This window comes from Camelus dromedarius, chromosome 3 (genome assembly GCF_036321535.1).
Source record: "Camelus dromedarius isolate mCamDro1 chromosome 3, mCamDro1.pat, whole genome shotgun sequence".
Taxonomy (NCBI): Eukaryota; Metazoa; Chordata; class Mammalia; order Artiodactyla; family Camelidae; genus Camelus; species Camelus dromedarius.
The window spans coordinates 53,043,727-53,063,346 of NC_087438.1; the positions used below are offsets into that span (position 1 = coordinate 53,043,727).

At 40.7% G+C, this 19,620-nt stretch overlaps 1 protein-coding gene across 1 annotated transcript in view; it reads left to right on the plus strand.

Moving 5' to 3' along the window:
* The window catches only part of CMYA5 (cardiomyopathy associated 5), an 85,661-nt gene extending 66,278 nt beyond the window's left edge, over positions 1–19,383 (plus strand). The window contains exons 10-13 of the mRNA XM_031447265.2: positions 10,595–10,728; positions 11,965–12,064; positions 14,523–14,696; positions 18,985–19,383. Of these exons, the coding sequence (XP_031303125.2) occupies positions 10,595–10,728; positions 11,965–12,064; positions 14,523–14,696; positions 18,985–19,231 (655 nt within the window). The 3' untranslated portion in view covers positions 19,232–19,383. The remainder of the gene's footprint in view (positions 1–10,594; positions 10,729–11,964; positions 12,065–14,522; positions 14,697–18,984) is intronic.
* Positions 19,384–19,620: the final 237 nt, after the last annotated feature.

A 19,620-nucleotide genomic window follows, 5' to 3' on the forward strand; every position in this document is an offset into this window, starting at 1 on the left:
ACAAATCACTACCCTGTTCATGTGAAAAGTCTACTGTTGACGCACCACATCAGAGTCATCCCTCGTCAGTGCAAGAAGCCTCAATACTTTGTACCTCAGGTTGGCATCAACAGCCTGTGAAATAATTCATCCTTAATTTCAGAGGCCCAGAGCTGCAAAACTCATTTGTATCTCTTTTGGTTCTCCAGTTGAAGAGTTCGGGAGGAAAGGAAAATTCTCCTCTTCTGGAGTTGCCATGTGTCTTAAGTTTTTTGACCATCTGCTTCTTACAACCAACTTTAAAACATTCCTTACAGTGTCTGGTGGTTCAAAATGCTAAAACAAAAAAAAAAAAAAAAAATTAACTGTTTAACTATAATCTATGTTGCCCAATCTCTAAGATGCCAACTGGAGACAGTGAGTCAGACAGTAGAACTGATAAACAAAGAACCTCAAAACTTGATCCCCTCTAGTCAACAAAGGCAAAGGATCCCTACTTTTCCATTTTATTAGAGCCACATCCTTCACCTTGGTTTTCTGCATACCAGTGCATAATTAAAGTTATTTTGTTTCTTGGAAACAACAGCAAGCCAAGGATTGTCTGATCCCACTCACTTGCTGGCTCCATGAAGAGATTATTATGTAAAGTTGCAGCCTCAGTGTCTGAAACAGTGTCTGGCATATTGTAGCTACTCAATATGTATGTGTTACCTGAATGGGTACATACCATTAGCAGTGAACATATAATACTGATACGAAGAAGAAAAGTTAGGCCAGCTTTGAGGATAATCTGTTATTCAAAATGGGAAAAAAATAAACAGTGCCAACAAAGTAAAGAAGAATGGTGAATGGGTTAATTTTAGTGCTTAGATACTTAACTAGGAGATAGGACTAGTCCAACCTGTGGGATGGAAATCTTTTCACGAATCACTTATGGAGAAGGACACTTGTAATCTTGTTTATCCATTGGTTACATAACCTTTACATACGTTCTAGGTTTTATGCAAAACCCCTATGCTAAGCCAGATGCAAAAAACAAAAACAAAACAAAACAAGAAAACCCAACAGAAAACTGGGTAAAGACAGGAACCTTATCTCTGCAGCTGTTTATTAGAGGTCTGTTTAATGAGTGAATGAATGGATGAATGACGGCGTTAGCCAATCTCCTTTCACCCTTGCCAACTGCAAGTCATTTAACTGGCTGGAGTCTCCAGCAAAGGAGAGGTGGAGAAATAAACAGAAGTAAGAACTAAATGAATTTACGTTTCTTTCTCACCCCCAATCCCTGAAAAGACAGACAGCCTTAAAAGCTCTGGTCTAGAGTAGGAAGAGAAGTTGAAAGGAAATGAAAAGGGAGAAAAGGATGAGTAATATGAAATCGCGCGCACACACACATGCGCGCACGCGCACACGCACACAACACGGAGGGCATTGATTACCCTTTAGATTAGGGAATCTAAGTTTGGTTGCCAGAACAGAAACACATCCATCTTCACTATTGCATTTATTCTCCCAGTGTGATGACTTATAGAAATTCCAATTTAAGACCAGAGGTGCTGGTTGAACTCTTAGAGTAGGTGTTTGAATGGAATGAGCCTACTGTGCTCCTGCGTTCCCTGACGTGGTGTCTGAAATAGCAGAGCAATTGCCTCCACTCCCCATAATCCTCACAGAAAGCACATTTGCATATTTTCGTGTGTGGGCACAGCGGCTGTGTCCCAGCAGTCGGCCCCTGTTGGGACTGGGGGTGGGCGGGAGTGACAATCCCCGGCTTGTGTGCGGGGGCTGAGGGAGCTCCTACTCACCCTTTCCTGTTTTTCTTTGAATGCTCTCCTCAGGTTGGGTGGGCTCAAAACACTTGCAAAAATTTTCCACCGCTCGGCTGTTTCCTCAGCTGTTCTGTCTCTCCTGTGTGGAGAGAAGTCAGCAGAATTGTGGGTGGAGGAGGGAAAACTGAGAGAAATATAGTACAGGGATTAGCTGTGTGGGCTGTGCAGAAAGAAGCTGTGTGCTGAGTGACAAATCTGTGAGACTCAATGCCGCAGAATTAGTTGGTGGTGAACTTCCTGCTCCCCAGCCCCTGCTTCCGGGGCGCCAGCTCTGGGAACATCCCCGGGAAGGGTTGGGCTCTGGGTGCTGGACCTACGAGCTCATGTTCCTCCTGCTTCTAGCTTTGGGGCCACACGTGGGGAGGGGGCCAGGACCAGAATTGTCTGTCACAGCTGGATATTCCAGCTGGGGACACCTCCCTCTTTGTCTATATAATAAAGACAAATAAGGGTGAATTTCCTCACGAATTTAGTGCCTGAGCAGGAAATGAAGAATCGCAGCATTTTTTTTTTTCTTTTTAAAAAAGTTTTTACTAAGCTTTTCCACTGGATTGATGATGGCTAATCACACAGTCAAGGGCAACTGATTTGACCTTCTCCACACCCATAGGTAAAGGAGGCAGTCATTCCTGCCTCATGCTTGCTTTACAGGATGACAGGAGGGCCACTCACTGACATGATTGGGCCAAAGTTCATTGAGTAATTAAGAGCTAAGAGCCAATCTTTATATGGTATTGTTTTCCTGACCTAGGTTGTAATACCCCTCCCTCTGCAGGGAGCCTTTGGGAGAGTGAGTGCTGAGAAGATAATCCACCCCCAACCCCCGCCCCAGAATTCTTGGCATTTAGCTTTTCCTAAATGAAATCTTTCTTCCCAGATGAATCTGATTTAAATTTGATCATTTAAAAATCCTATACACCTCCTGACTGTGTAGTAAAACCTCAGTCAATGGAAAACCAATCTGTTCCTTCACTTCTAACTTATGTTCTGTCAATTTCCAAAAGTATTCAAGTTGTTCACAATAGAAGACCCAGGCATAATAGAACTACCCAAAACAGCCTTGTAAGAGCAAGAGGCAGACAATGTAGGGGTGAGGAGATTATATCAGAAAGCACGGGTTAAGAACAGTACCTCAATGGAACATAAAATTTGAATCTGAACTTCCTGGCAACTAAGGTGAAAACAGGAGAGGGGGAGAGACCAAGAGGGAGAAAAAAAGAGATTACATAACTCATCTTTTTTTTAAAAGGAAGCACAGCATTTCACTAAGAGAGACAATTATATTTCTTGACATTCAGTTCTAAGATGAATTTTTCATGTAGATCTTTATATAAGGGCTATTGAACAAGGTAATAGTGATTGTCTTTAAGAGCAGTTTTACAGCAGATGCAAAAACATTTCCTATGTAACTGGTTTTAAAATGGGATCTGAAAGCTTATGTTAAATGTTAAATCACCATTCTCTTTGGGCAGTTCTATGGGCCCTCAAGTAATTGTCCACCTATGTGACCTTGGAGTGGAAAAGGAGAGCTTAGAGAATCCACAAGAATGAATGTTACTAGGCTCCTGGGATTCTCTGCCTGAAGTATAAATGGTATCATTCAGGCTTTGGAGGGTAACTATAGAGAAAACAAAAATCCAGGATCCTTCTGCTGGAATCCTTTGGCTCTCTTTGATTTTGTGAGAGATTCTAATTACAGGAAAACCCAAGTTCCCTGGTCAGTAGGATTCAGTCCTCATGCGATGTTTCTACACTATTGTGAACTAATAGTGATGTTTGGTTAGCCCTGACTCTCATAATATCCTTATTTATCAAAAGAAAAATAGTCCTGTTCAAAAAATTTTATTTACCAAGTTTTTTAAACAACAAAAGTCAATATATAAAGAATTTTCTTCTTAATCCTGATTTAACAAAAAAATTTCATTTTAAACAAAAAGTTCCATGTTTACGGTTAAAGTTTTCAAGGCTTCTAACAGCTAGAACTATTTAGTTAGTTGTTCTTGTATTTAATGTTGTTATGTTCTCATGATTTTTCTTCTTTTTCCTGTTTCTCCTTGCCACCTCACCTCACCCCAGGCTATCTTATGATTGTTTTTCGAACCTAACAGATCATTAAAAAAAACAACTGGGTTGCTCGTTCAAGTTTAGATTTACAGGCCCCTCTTAAGAGTTTCCAATTCAGAAGATCCAATGTGCCCAGGCAGGGATGATAAATACTACTTTACTGGCTGGTCCCCAGAGGGCCCAGCAGTGTGTTCTGGTTAAATGGTGCTGACTGACTGGCTGAATGTTGGTGCTGCCAACAGTAAGAGCCCACTGTGTTTTTAAAAAACAATTCATACTTAGCCATCTGTTGTGCACTGCAGTGACAGCACCATCCGTAGGCTGCTTCCAGGAGTCATGGCACTGGATTCCTCCATATTGTTTGTACACATGCCGCCTCCTTTTCCTGTTAGAACACATGCTTAGATCCAGGTATTAGACACAGCAGTGCGGAGGACAGCCACTTATCATGGTTACCAGCTCCGCAGTCTACCTTGAGCACCTGGACACCCCTTCCTTCCATCCAACACAAACTGGAGAATTATCAAATTTCTAGAGAAGCTACTTTACAAAGTTCAAACTCATGTGCATTTGGCAAACACATTCAACCAACTCCTGAACTTGTAATATAGCTTTAAAAGTAAACTGTTTAATTAATCTTGGATAGATAATATAGACATAGGGTACAAATTCAAAAGACACAAAAGGGAATACAGTGAAAATAAAATCTCCTTTCTACCTATCTACTTCACCTACTCAACTCTTCTCCCCAGAGGCAATTATTGTTACCTGATTCATACTTATCTTTTTAGGTAGTCTGTGCGTATATAGCATCTATATTTTTTCACAAATGGTAGCATACTATATATATTTCTACCACCTTACTTTTCTTGTTTAAAAATATTTCTTGATGTCTCATATCAGTCAGTTCCATAGATCAATGGAACTGTATCTATTTTAAAAAACCATTCCATTATATTCTAAGAATATAATTAAATTATTTGACCAATCGAGAGGCACTTAAGTTGTTTCCACTCTCACAGAGTGCTGCCGAAAAACACTTACGCATGTATCATTTCACACATATGCAAGAATATCTGTAAGATAAATTCCTAGAAGTACAATAACTGGTTAAAAAGTATGTACATTTAAAATTTTGATAGACAGTACCAAACTGTCTCCATAAAGGCTGTAGCTGTTTACACGCTGTCAGGCAGCATGTAAGAGTACTTGGTTCTTCATACCCTTGCCTACACATCTGTAATAAAACTTCATCTTTGACAGAATGATAAGTAGAAAATGAAATCTTATTTTAGTTGAATTGTGCATTTCTATTATTAGGTTGAACATCTTTTTGTATGTTTCAGAGCCATGTACTTCCTTTTCTATGAACTGTTCATTTCCTTTACCCATTTTTCCTGTTAGATTTTAGAATTTTTTCTTATTGAGTTGTAGAAGCTCTTTGTTTTTCAAAGAACATTAGCCCTCATCTATGATATGAGTTGCAATTTATAATTTTTTTATTTATTTTTTTTAATTGAGGTATAGTTGATTTACAATGTTGTGTTAGTTTCTGGTATACAGCATAGTGATTTGGTCATACATATATATACTTTTTTTCATATTCTTTTTCATTATAGGTTATTACAAGGTATTGAATATAGTTCCCTGTATTATACTGTAGGACCTTGTTGTTTACCTATTTTACATATGAGTTGCAATTTTTTTGGTAATTTTTTTGCCATGCATATTTTTAAATGTTAATGTTAGTTTAGTTTTACTTTCAGGAGGAAGTATGGAGTAGGGAATCCAACTTAATTTTTCCTAGTATGGCTGTCTAGCTGTGCCAAAAAGAAAACCCATCACTTTCCCTTCTGATTTGAAATATTTCCATTATTACATACTCAAGAACCTGTGTGTTTGGCTCTGTTCCTGACCTTTATGATCTGTTCCATTGTCCCATCTATTTATGCCCTGGTACCATGAGTTTTTATTATTATAGCTTTATAATTTTAAAATTCATAGTAGGTTAGGTTGCTCCTTCATGACCTTTTTTTTCTGTTTGCTAGTTTATTTTTATATGATCTTTAGAATCAGATTGTATAGTCACCTCCACTCCCCTGCCCCTGACAATTTGGTATTTTTAGAGATCATGTTAAATTGAGAGATTAATTTAGGGAGCTTCGAAATTTTTGTAATGTTGCATTTTCCTCTCCAAAAACCAATATACCTTTCCTTTTAGTTAAGTCTTTTGTGTGTTTTCCTTCAGTACCATTTTCAAAAATATTTTTCATATAAATGTTAAACATTTTTGTTATGTTTGCCATTTTTCTAAATAAGGTCTTTCTTTTGCTTTATCTTCTAGCTAGTTGTTATTTGTGTATGAAGAATTTTGATTTCTCATATTAGTTTCATATTTAGCTATCTTACTAAATTCTGAGTTTTTCCAGCTGATTTTCTTGAGTTTTCTAGGTAATAGTCATATCACATGCAAATGCTAATAATTTTACCTCCTACTTCCCAATTTTTTTAACCTTATATCTGTCCCTCTGACTAAATGGGAATGCTTTTAGTATTTTCCCATTAAGCATTAAGTCCCTATTGGTCTTTTTACTTCATTAAGATCCTTTTCAGTTCCCATGTAAAATAATTCTTGCCCCATTATCCACAGCTAGTTGTGGCAAACTTTTCATTCCTTGCAAAAACTAAAGAATGAAAGGGCTTACACTAGAAGGGCCTTTGTTATATTGGTCAGACATCAGCCTCCTGGTGATTTTCCTTCAGAGACAGCAAAAGACAAGCCTGGTCTCATTCACATGGCAGCCCTTCAGACTTCCGAGGAGACAGTGGGTCTCCTTTAAATCAGTTCTCTCAGCCTTACAGCACTGGAGTTTAACAAATGTCCTTTGTCCTACCAGTAAGGCAGCTGAGAGTCCTTTGAAGACCTGCTGGGTACGGAACTCAGTGTCAACAGCATGCTTATGCTCCACCAGCAAGCAGCTAATGTGCTGATGTGTTAGGGTTTCTAGATGCTTCCTTGCCCTCACATTCTTGAAACCTCTGCATATAAAGCCTTCCCTGTCCTCTGCACTATGGTACTTACAGGGGGAATCCCACACTCAAGACCCAAAGTGAGACTCTTTGAGTCATATTTCTTGTCTTTTGAATTTCATTATTTGTTCTAGACTTCTAATATAGTCAGATTAGTCACATTATTGATAAGGCTAAAATCTCTTTTTATCGAAGCACCAACAACTTGCTGTGGTTCTATTTGCTGTCTAATCACTTACCTCAGTTTGCATCATCTGTGAATTTGAATTCTACTGCAAAGTATGCAAAGCTCATTGTAACTCATGTGGACTCAGTGGCAATTATGACAAATTTTTGTTTTTGAAATGAAAAACATCCTAATCTATGGAAGAGTACCACTCTTCAGATTTCAAATTCCAAAATTTTTGAAGTTTTCATTAGGCTAAAAAGCAGGGATAACTGACATGAAGACTTCTGTGACATTAAATGAGGTCAGATAGAATAAATAGGGAAATGAAGCATTTGTATCTGAGCTTTTTGGTTTTTTTTTTTTTTTTTTTGCTTTGTTCTTGGTGCTTGAGCATAAGATATAAACTTATAAACAATAAAACCCTTCTATATTTCATATTACTTTCATTTTCATACCTGGTGCTTTTATAGATTCAGTGAGGGCATTGTGCATATTTGTCACGTCTGTTTGACCTGTTTGCACAATGAGAGCAGATCTGATCCCATATGTTAGCTTCAGTACCATATAAACTTTTATTCTTTAAATGAGTAATAAGACATAGCATGCAGTCGACAGTGTATATGGAATTTCCTTCTTGACAGACTTCATAAAATTTAAGAGCGAACACTTACCCAAAAAATAGCATCCTTGGCATTTAACAACTGCATTATTACAAAACAAAGCTCATATGTTCTATCCAGTTTCTAGAGATGAAATTTCCTCATCTGTCCTTGCCACTTCCCCCCTCAGGCAAAGACAGGGTCTGGGCACATGATAAGTGATCAGTAAATATTTACTTAATGAGTGCATGAAGTCTGAAACCCAGTTCAGATCTGAGTGTGCTTATTGAGACTATGAGCTTGTTATAATTAATTGACACATTATAACTGAGTATACTTCAACAAAAAAATTAATGTACATTTGAAACATCTCTTCAGTCATCAATTCAAATAAGATCAGCAATATATCTACCCCAGAATAACAATCTAGATATTAGTTGGGAATTGCATTCTCAATCACAGGACCTAGTTTTTCATTCATTAACCAAAGCATAATTAGTTGTCAGTGGACATATGGCTCAATTTCATCCATCCATTTCCATTGCATCTAAAGATAGTACTCTCAAGGGCCTGGTCAGGTGGTAGGTTCTGAAATAACAACCGATAAAGTTTGCATTGACCTTTTCCAGACACAGGCACTAAATAGCAAATACACAAATAGACCCAGGCTCCTCCCCTCCCCTGCCCCTTCCTTCTGAGGAACAAACCATGAGTTTTTGTGCTTTTAGACATGGGGCATTGATGGGGGAGGGATTGCTATTCTGTACAGATTTTCTTTCTTTTTTTGGAAGTAAAATACAGATTTCTATATTACTCATAAATCAAAGAAACCATAATAAAATTTTGAAATATATCTGAAAAAGAATGACATTGATATACATAAAAATAGATGGAATATAGCAAAAGTGGTATACAAAATAAAACTATTGGCCTTAAATGCTTATATAATAAAACAGGAATAAATAAATTATTTCTGTATAGGGACAGATATATAAATAATTTTGGCTTTGTCGGCCGAAAGATCTCTGTCACAATTCAATTTTGCTTCAACTCAAGGAACCATATACAATATGTAAACACAGTAGCATGACTGTTATAATAAAACTTTGTAAACATTAAAATTTGAATTTCATGTAATTATCAACGAGTTACTTTAATTGTAGTCATCTGTGTATCTCTTCCATTTTACTCTGTACAGATTTTCTGCTTTTAAAAACATCTAAATTAATTTGTTTTCTGGGTCGATGATACTTTTTCCTTTTCCTGGTTCTCCACAGAATTCTTTAAGGCAGATCCTGAGAGAGAAATGAGTCAACAGGAATAGAAATAACCTGAAAAAAAAATCTGAGAATGAAGTGGCCACTCTTTGATTTTAATGCAATGGTACAATTCATTAATAATAAAACAAACACAAAGAAAATAAAAAACAAACAAAGCAAACAAACAGTTAAAAAGAAAAACAAAAACCCTATCTCTCTATAGCTTGAAGGCTACAGTACTATTGTTTTCAAAGACTAGTATCCAACACACATCTCCTGGGGACAGGACTCTGATTCTTTAGCACTCAGATTAGGAATTATTTTATTAACAAGGAGCCTAATTTGTAACCCTCTCCAAAGCCTCTCCAAATGGAGGCTAAAAGAGCATTTGTATAAATGCTCTAGGACCTGATATCAAGCAGATTAAAGAGAATGGAAAAGAAGCACAAAACTATTCCAGCTCATTGGCAAGTTCAGAGAGCTCCATTTTCAAATCCAGCAAGTCCATTTGTGCTTGAATGGTTGGGCTGTTACACTGTACTTGCCAAGGATGCTGCCATTTAGATACCACAACCAGCACTTCTCATTTTCTTTTAAAAAGTGTTTTATTTATTTATTGAAGTATAGTTGATTTACAGTGTTGTGTTAGTTTCTTTTATACAGTTTAGTGATTTAATTGTACATATATATCTTTTTTCATATTGTTTTTCATTATAGGTTATTACAAGATATTGAATGTAGTTCCCTGGGCTATATAGTAGGACCTTTTACTTATCTATTTTATATAAAGTTGTTTGTATCTGCTAATCCCAAACTCCTAATTTATCCCTCCCCCACCCCCTTTCCCCTTTGGTAACCCATAGCTTGTTGTCTCTGTCCGTGAGTCTCTTTCTGTTTTGTAAATAAGTTCACTTGAATAACAAAAAACCCCAGCCCAATCAAAAAATGGGCAGAAGGCCTAAATAGACATTCTCCAAAGAAGACCTACAGATGGCCAATAGACACAGGAAAAGATGTTCAATATCGCTAATTACCAGCACTTTTCTTTTAATGTAAATGAAAGATTTAGGAACAGCAACCTTGGGGATTTTATCTGGCAATTAGAATTCTCTTTTCTTGCCAGGATTAAGCTTGCTTTAAAGAATATTGTCTTCTTGAGAGAGCTCCAGTTTCCATAACCTTACTAGCTTTGGCTTGATGGCCATGTAGAAAATCATCACTCACCTTAAGTTTTCCACTCTTCAGGATCTGTTGAGGAGATAATTAGTGTCTTTTGCATCATAGGTTGGTGTTTAACATCTTAATCCAGAAGTACTTCCTTAGCCAAAAATTGATAAACAAAATAATATATGCTTGGAGACTCGTTAACCACACAGTCTGTTTTCTGAATTTTAAAAAAAAAAAAAAAAGTTTGTCTGGTTCTGTTCCAAAAAAACATTCTGAAAGACACGCTATTGGACAAATGTTGACGAATGTAGAAATGATCTGATAAAGTAGGCTTAGTGGACAATGACCATTTTGTAGAATCTGGCTTGCTAACTCTGTGGTCATAAAAAGGGAAAAATAAGTGATTTGTTGTCAGTAAAAGGTGTTCATTCACTATGAGATTGAAATATGAGTTGTTTAGCACGATATATAAAATTATTATTTTCCTTTCATATTTAGATCTTTCTCTGGAATTAAAGGATTTCAGCTGAAAGTTAACCTCCAACCTAATGACAATTACTTTTTCTATGTGCGAGCCATCAATGCATTTGGGACAAGCGAACAGAGTGAAGCTGCCCTCATTTCCACCAGAGGTACTTTCCCCTTTGTACACAGAGGACTATTTCCAAGCATTCCTGTTCCTTCCCTTCTACCATCCAGAGAAGACATCCTGGAGGGAAACTTCTTTAAGCCCCCAGCTTGCTGGCAGTGCTAGGTTTTTGGTATGAGGACCCAAGATTGGCCAAAGGTCAAGGTGTTTCTTTTTATTTTTCTAGTTTAAGAGGTTCTCAACCTTGGCTACCCATTAGCAATGTCAGGGTGCTTAAAAAATGCTGATGCCAGGGGCCAATTCCTGGAGATCCTGATCTAATTTACCTGGATCTGGGCTCTGACATGTGTTTTTAATTTCCCCAGAGGATTCTTGTTTGGCTTACAAAGTGCTATAACTTGTGGGTATGTTTTGAGGAAAGAGTGGGATGAAGATATTCTTATTTTATTATACTGTGAACTCTATGAACAAGCTTCCAGTTCTGTTCTGCTTATTTTTCACGGCTAGTACATGTTTCTGCCAATTAATGTTTGTCGAATGAATGAGTGAATAACTCAAGAAAGTGATAAAAGCTTTCAGTGGCATTTTGGGGCAGGTACCTAGATGATGCCAACAAAAAGTGCTTGGCTGTTCTCAATTATTGTGAAAAGAAATAAGGAATGGAAAAGTGACCACTTTATTATCTTATTCTAGACCCCAAAATGGCAGAAGATTGAGTGTGGCACTTTCAGTGACTGGCTTAACCAGCAAAAACCTGTGCATGTGCCTTGTGTGTGATGTGGTTAGGGCCAGCCTGATGTTTGTAAAGAGAAGGCTTGGGGGCCGCCTGTTCAGAAGTGTGTTCCCTGCAGTCCCAATAGGTTGCCTGTACCTTCCACTGTTAGAACCACTCCTGTAGATTATACCAGTGCATCTTCAAACTTTAATGTACACGTGAATCTCCCAAGGAGCTTGTCAAAATACAGATTGTGATCCAGGAGGTCCGGGGCAAGCCCAAGATTCTGCATGTGTAACTAGTATCCAGGTGGTGTAGATGCTGCTGCTGCAGGGAGCATACTTTGCACAACAGAGTGACCATACCTGGGGCACCAAGGAAAGGCGATCAGCCCCTGGCATTCAGTAGTCCTTCTCATGGATAAAATTTTGCTGTGGATCTGAAAACATTCAGCGGGGAACTTTGATGTCAAAAGAAAAACTAAATCTGAGATGTGGGGCTTGGCCCAGGGACAGCACTTGACATTGTGGTAACGTTATAATCCTATTTTCCTAACTGCAATAGGAACCCGATTTCTCTTGTTGAGAGAAACAGCTCATCCTGCTCTGCAGATTTCTTTAAACGGGACAGTGATCAGCTTCACGGAGAGGAGACGGCTGACAGAGTAAGTAGAAGCAAGCACGAGATGTCTCAGCAGTAGAGTCTTCTGAGGGTGTCGCCTTGGCGTGGCCTCACCTGAGCACATTCTTGGTTTGATGCACATGCCTGGATGTGTGGTATCCAGCGTAAATTGGTACACACCCGTGCAATTCGGTTATGGTTTGTTACTAGGGGGAAAGTGACAGATCTAGTTCATAACTTGGGAGCAAGTGTCAATATTTTTATTGGAACTATAAGCACAGATGGTTTTGTTTAACACATAGGCTGTTTTAAGGCATTATCTCTGGCTCGGGGGAAAAAGAGTCTGGGTTAATTCTTCTATTATTTGCAATACCAAACCAGATTTTGTATCGATCCACTTGAAAAAAAAAATAGAGGAGGATGACTTTTTGTTGAGTTTCTGCTTCTGGCCACCTGTGGGGCTTTCAGGATCTTGTCCCCTCACCCTCCAGTACCTCCCACGAAAAGAAGCATCAGAATAAAGAAGAGACAAAAGCTGAGAGCACAGTGGGGAGGCTGCTGTGCAATTTGCCTGCCTCCTCTCATGGTTATTTTGAGGGAGAGAATGGTCAAAGGGGAGAAAGTACATGAAAGGCTTTTGAAAACTGTGACCCATGTGAAACACAAGCTGCTGTTGGCACCGGTGAGCCCAGTGTGGGCTGCCAGTGAGTTCTCACAACCTGGCCCTGCGCCCACCAATGGTGACTTGCACTATTTTCCTCTCAGTCTGCTGTTCTTCTGTCTGGGGCTCAGCTCAGGTGTTACCTGCTCCCAGAAATGGCCCAGCCTTCTCTGGGCCCTGGTGCCCTTTGATCGTCTTTGCAGAAAGGGCTGAGCAACTGTAGAGTCATTCGTCAGCTGCCCCGTCTTGTCTAGTCTTCAAGCAGCAGCCCTGTCTTCCTCATCTTTGACTCCCAGCCTGGGGCCAGAACACTGGAGATGCTAAGCATATACAAATGAGTGAATTCAGGAAAAAAAAAAAAGAAAGGAGGGTAGGAAGGAAGGAAGGAAGGAAGGAAGAAAGAGAAAGAAAGAGAGAGAGAGAGAGAGAAAGAAAGAAAGAAAAAGAAAGAAAGAAAGAGAAAGAAAGAAAGAAAGAAAGAAAGAAAGAAAGAAAGAAAGAAAGAAAGAAAGAAAAAAGAAAGAAAGAAAGAAAGAAAGAAAGAAAGAAAGAAAGAAAGAGAAAGAAAGAAAGAAAGAAAGAAAGAAAAGGAAGGAAGGAAGGAAGGAAGGAAGGAAGGAAGGAAGGAAGGAAGAAAGAAAGAAAGAAAGAAAGAAAGAAAGAAAGAAAGAAAGAAAGAAAGAAAGAAAGAAAGAAAGGAAGAAAGAGAAAAGAAATAGATTGGGCTTTTCTATCTCTTTTGGATTTCTCAAAAAAAAAAAAATCAAAAAGAAAAGTAGACTGGAGGTTGGTAAGAGTTCATAGATAAAAACTGATGATAACTGTAATGTATTTTACAGACTTTTATTTATTTATTATTAACCTGAAAATTAGTTCATAAATATCAGGCAGCCAGGCTTTGCTCCAGAGAGTAAGGGCCCGTCAGTAGCCACCTCTCTGAAGTGAGTGGTTTGGTACAGACACGAGAAAGTGAAATACATTCCCTTGCATTAATCATTTTCTCATCTGTTAAAGGGGAGAGGGAGAGGGTGCTGACTGAATATTAACGCTGCTTAAATTAAAAATGCTTCCTTGCTGTCTCAGCCATTTCAAAGCAAAATTGAGCAATTCATGCAAACAAGGTCACCCATCAGCAGTTGAAAGTGCTTTGGTTCAGTTCACTGTGCCTCTTACAAAAACAGCTGAGGTGAGACAAAAAGCGACCTTTCGACAACCTCTCAGGCATCCCTGGTACAATCTAAAGAGGCCAGAGTCCCAAAGGCGGCTGACCACAAGCCTCTGCTAAGCACATGCATCCCACCTGGTTAATCCACACTCCGCTCTGCTCTGGCCTCGCCAGCCGCCTTGCTGTTCAAGAGCAGCGCCTCATTTGGTCTCTGTGCCCAGGAAAGTCAGCAAACACTGGAACTCATTGTTAAAGAAGGTTTGGAGACTCCTCTGTGTGTGTGTGTGCAAGTTTTGGAAGGAAACTTTGCAAGTCATGTTCTCTTGGAACTCCCCACCTGCCTCCCTTATATTTTCTCACTCTCTTTGAAAGCAGACATTGTGCCATTTGTTTTTGTCCTGCTGTGATTCTAGTTATTTCCTGGTTCCCAGCTCCTCCAAGAGATGCAATGTGCAATACATGGGTGTTGCCTGTGGCGGTGGAAGTATGCATATTGAGGGTTTGGGGAATTCTGTGGCGATCAGGTCAAGTTTGGGGGCACAGTGAACAATGCATGTCTTTAGTCAAATTCCAGCAGTTTCCAAGGATAGAATCCTGCTTACACTGTGTATGAGTTTGTGAATGTTGATGTTTACGAAAGAGAGGCTGGCAATTCCTGATCAACTTTGCCTGCAGAATCCCATCAGTGCTGGGTGAGGAGCTGCCTGCCTGTGGCCAGCATTACTGGGAAGCCACAGTCACAGACTGCCCAGCTTATCGACTTGGCATCTGCTCCAGCTCGGCTGTGCAGGCCGGTGCCCTGGGACAAGGAGAGACCTCGTGGTACATGCACTGCTCTGAGCCGCAGAGGTAAGCCCTGCCCCTCGCAATTTAATCTGTGTGTCCTGAGCTGATTGATGTCTAGGCAGAGGTCTCCAAGGGGCCTAGTAAATAATATCTCCCAAGTTCTGAGTCAACTAAGAAAGAAACGGAAGAGTCAAGCATATGGAGACTGAACTATTACTCTGATTACAGAGGAAGCCAAGTTTAGAGAATGTGGTTCACATGTGAGCAAAAATTTTTCTTATATTGCACCTTAGCCTCTCATATTAATAGATTTGCACACACCCAGAGCCTTGGCAAGGCCAGCTTCCCCAGCCTGCAGGGCAGAGTAGGTTCCTGGAGGAGGAGGTGTGTCTCCTCAGGGAGCTTATAAGAAAGAGTTAGGGAAGTGCACGCATGGCCAGCTTTTCCTTCTATGCTTGCCCCAGGGTGGGGAGAGACCACAAGGTACTGCCGAAAGGGCTCCCTCCACAGAGGAGGAGTCAACAGGACTGAGGAAGAAGGGGCTCCCCCCATACGTCCCGCCATTGGTCAATATTAGGGGCTGGCAAACTGCAGCCCGCAGGCCAAATATAACCCGCTGCCTTTTTTGTAAATAAAGTTTTATTGGAACACAGTCAAGCTTATTTGTTTACATATTGCCTTTGGCTGCTTTGGGGCTATAATGGCAGAGTTGACTAGTTATAACAGAGACTGAATGGCACCCCAGGCCTAAGATATTTACTATCTGGTCCTTTATAGATAAAGTTAACTAACCTCTAGTCTGTATTATTAGTATTATTTAATTGATTGATGTGAAAAAGCTGTTAACCTGTGTTAGTCTCAGAGAGATAAAGCAAGCATGTTATGAACTAAATATGTGCACAGGATGGCCTAATTAAAGAATGCTGGACTGGAGCCAGAAACCTGATTTTAGTCCTGGCTCCATCCTTGACTGGCCTCCTATTGGCTGCTCACCTGTGTGCAGATCTGATGTGCCTCATCTGTCTTGTCAGGGACAGTGATGCCTGGTCTGCTACCTTTTGGGATTGTGAGGATCACATGAAGTCAGGACAAGGAAGGGCTTTGAAATTGTAAAGAATCAAGCAAAAGTGAGGCAATTATTTAAATGTAATGCTTTAAAAAGGAAGCAGTGCTTGCAAGTTCCGAGAAAAAAGCCCACAGATTGGGACTTTGCATATATCTGGCTGTACATTTCTCCCTACATCCTACTTGACAGAGTTTGATTCTCTGACATGGTTCATAAGGACACCATCTCCAAGAGCCATTTAAAGTCACATTTTATCAAGTCAGAGGAATTATGATTAATTGATATTCAGTCCTGTGAAATGCTTAAGGACCCAGCCCTCACCCAGAGTTGAAAATCATTCAAACCTAGAGTTTATTATAATCAGTAAATTTCGAGCTGGAACTAGGTATTGATTTCATGAAAGTTCCTTCAGACACTTAGGCCCTTAAGAACCCAAACCAGAAACTAGCCTCCAATAACAAAGTTCTGGACTCTAGAAAACAGAAGTGTTAATTTTGTTCAACATGTTCAACAACTTTGGTCTTCAGCTCTTCCAGGCCCAGGGTAGGTGCTAGACATTCTGAAGGAGGAGTGTGCCTGCCTGTGTGGTCACAGCACAGAGAAGTCAGGTCTTAAGTGCCTCATATCATATTTCAAATAGAGCACCCTGGCCTGATTTAAACCAGGCAGTAATACTCTGGATTCTACTTGCATCGAATCTAAGCTTTAGGATGTCACAATTGGAAAGGAGAAATGAAGAGAGTCTAAGGAGAAGGAATCAACTGCATTTCTTCCTGTCCGCCCCTAACCTAGCTGCTTTAGTTCAGGCCTCTTCAATTCCTTCATCTGTTTCACCCACAGCCACCATGCCTGTGCTCTTCTCCTAGTCTCCACCCACTCCAGGCCATCCTTGTCTCACAAGTGGCAGGTGTTTCTAAAACATCATTTGCATCATGTCTCTTCCTTTTCTGCTCAAAAGTCTACAAACATCCACAGTGGTGTCAACACTCAGGTGGGGCCCCAGTGAAGAGGGGAAGCGAGGAAGAATATGTGACCAGGCTGGGGGACGAGGAGCCCTGAGGGGATTGGCCACCAGGGTGGAAAGGAGTCTGGGCTCATTCTGGGCCATCAGTGAGATTCTTGGGGGTGGGTCCACTCAGGTGGGGCCCCAGTGCAGGCAGTTCCAGGGCCATGCAGGTGTCCAGAATCAGGCTTCTGGATGACCCTTGTTTGAATAGGGACCAGCAGTCCCAAGGAAAGGCAAAAGCTGGGCAGAGAGTCGGGCCCCAGGCAGACAGGGAAAGGAACTGATGTGCTCAGTAGGAAAAGGGGGCAGAAACAGGGCAGGATGAATTCCAGGCCCTGTGGAACTGGTGGGGCCAAGGCTTCAAGAGATATTTTTCCTTCCTTTACCTCTGTAGTAGTGATTAGCTCAGGGTCTGACCCAGGCTGGGCCTGTAGGCACTGGGGACCTTCCATGCAGGGTAGGAAAATGGCTCATCTGGGCATTCAAAACCCTCTAGACCAGTGCTGTGCAATTACACATTCTGGGAAAATAGAAAAATGATGTCATCTGTGGCTATTGAGCACTTGAAATGTAGTTAGTAGGGCTGATGAACTGAATTTTGAATTTTATTTAATTTTAATTAATTTTAGTTTAAGTGGCTATATATGGCTAGTGGCTACTGTGTTGGACAGGGCAAGTCTAGGGCCTGGCCCCTGAGTCACTTATCCTTGTAATGTCCTCAGAGTCATTCACATATCCCCTCCTAACCCATCAAGCAGATGGTGATGTTCTCTATGACATACATGTTCATTCTGCCACCTTATCAATGCTTCTGCTACCCCCACGGCTTGGACCACCTTATTCCTTTTTTCCAGCAGTCCAGTCCTGAACATTCTTCTTTGGCTGAGTGTGAGCCCATCTGCTTCCCAGTCCTTCTGTAAGAGCCCCAGCCTACACTGCTGCCCCCCATCATTGCCACCTGCAGCCTCTGTGTGCTTTACAGGTTCTAAAACTTCATAGTGTTCTGCCATATTTCACATTAGCAAGGCACTGAAAAGGTCCTGTATCACTGTGGAAGTCTGGTTACCTTCCACCCCCATTAACCTCAGCCCTTTCACATGCACTTCATTCTGCAAGGAAGTTGTCAACTTGCCATTCCTTAAATATACCTTCACTCAAGCTTCTGGGCCTTTAAGACAGACATCACAGGTCTTCAAAGTCCTGGTCTTTTTCTGCCACACCCAGATTCTCCAGCCCTAATCTGCCCAGTGTCACTCCCACCCTCAGACCTATCATGTCCCCAGACCTGTCCCTCATCTCATTTCTTCTCTTCCTATGCTTTCAGGGCCCCACCCTCTGTTACTAAGATTGCCAGGAGAAAACTCCCAACTTGTGTCACTTTTTTGCATAGAGCAATTTAGCTTCTTCTGTTCAGCAATTTCTCCTTCCCAGCCTGGCCGTGACCCTTTCCTTTCACAACCAAACCAGTCCATTAAATGTGTTTAGTAAACACTTTACTAATCCGTGCCCTGACCTGGAGTCTCAGCCCTAGCCCATATTTAAGTCATCAGCAATTTTTTCCTTTCTGCTCAGCGGAGTAGGGGTTCCCTGGGGGCAAGGACAGTATGCTAGGGTCCCTCATACCTCCCAGAGGGCCCAGCAAAGAGCTGAGCACACAGATATGCCCAATGAATACTTGTTGAATTGATTTTATTTGAACTGAAGAAAGAAATCAAAGGCAGCCCTCCTTGGCACAAGGCTGCAGAAGACATTGAGAAGATGAAAAGGAAAGTTGGTCTGGGGCAGGGGGAGTCTATAGAAAGGATGAAGTTGGGCAAAAATACTGAAATATTTCTTAAACTTCATAAAGGCCCTTATGTAAGTTACTTACAAATTCTTTAAACTGTAAAATTAATACATTTTATGGAAGGCAAGCCTGCGGTACTTTTTAAAGTACATGGCAGCCTCAAAGGAGCTTTATTCAAAAGAATGACACACCATGAATGCGGTAGTTAAAACATGTGGGCAGCTGGGAAAGAATTAAAACGTTGAGAAAAATCACAAGGGAGGCATATGTTGGCTATTCTGGGACTGCCTCCTGATGTAGAAGGAGCAAAATTATTAAAAATGCTCATCTGTTGGCAAGAACTACGCATTTTAGTATCTAGGAGGGATCTGGGTAAAGTATTTGGGACAACGTTATTGCAACTCATTATTGTGAATTGAAGTGAGTAACTGAAAAGTTGGTTATCTGCAAGTAATTTCCTAAGTTTTCAATTCCCCACTCTCTTCCATTTCAGATACACGTTTTTCTACAGCGGCATTGTGAGTGATGTCCACGTGACTGAGCGTCCCGCCAGAGTGGGCATCCTGCTGGACTACACCAACCAGAGGCTCCTGTTTATAAATGCGGAGACTGGACAGTTTCTCTTCATCATTAGGCACAGGTTTAATGAGAGCGTCCACCCGGCCTTTGCCCTGGAGAAACCCGGAAAATGTACTTTGCACCTGGGAATAGAGCCCCCGGATTCTGCAAGGCACAAGTGATCATTGGCTTTCAAAGGTTGCAAGAGCAATAATTCAGATTTGGGGGGCTCTGTTGTTCTTTTCCGTGGGTGCTAGACATTATTCAAAACATCCTCTGCACAGTGGCACTAGTGACAGCTCCACGCACAGTGATCAGCACATGAACAAAACCAAGAAAACGTTGACTGTCTAGAACGGCGTGTGAGTAAAGAGGACGGGAAAAAACAACCTCCTGCCTTCAGTTTATGTGTGTTTGAGTTCTTCCCTAACTCAAAAGGATCTATACCTGATTTGGGAACCAAACTAGAGAAATGGATTTCCACCTGTTTCTTTGGTAAAAGAAATCCTCAGATGGACAGGTCTGAGTGAAGGGAAGGCTGTGCTATTAATACATCTCCTCTGACAAGAAA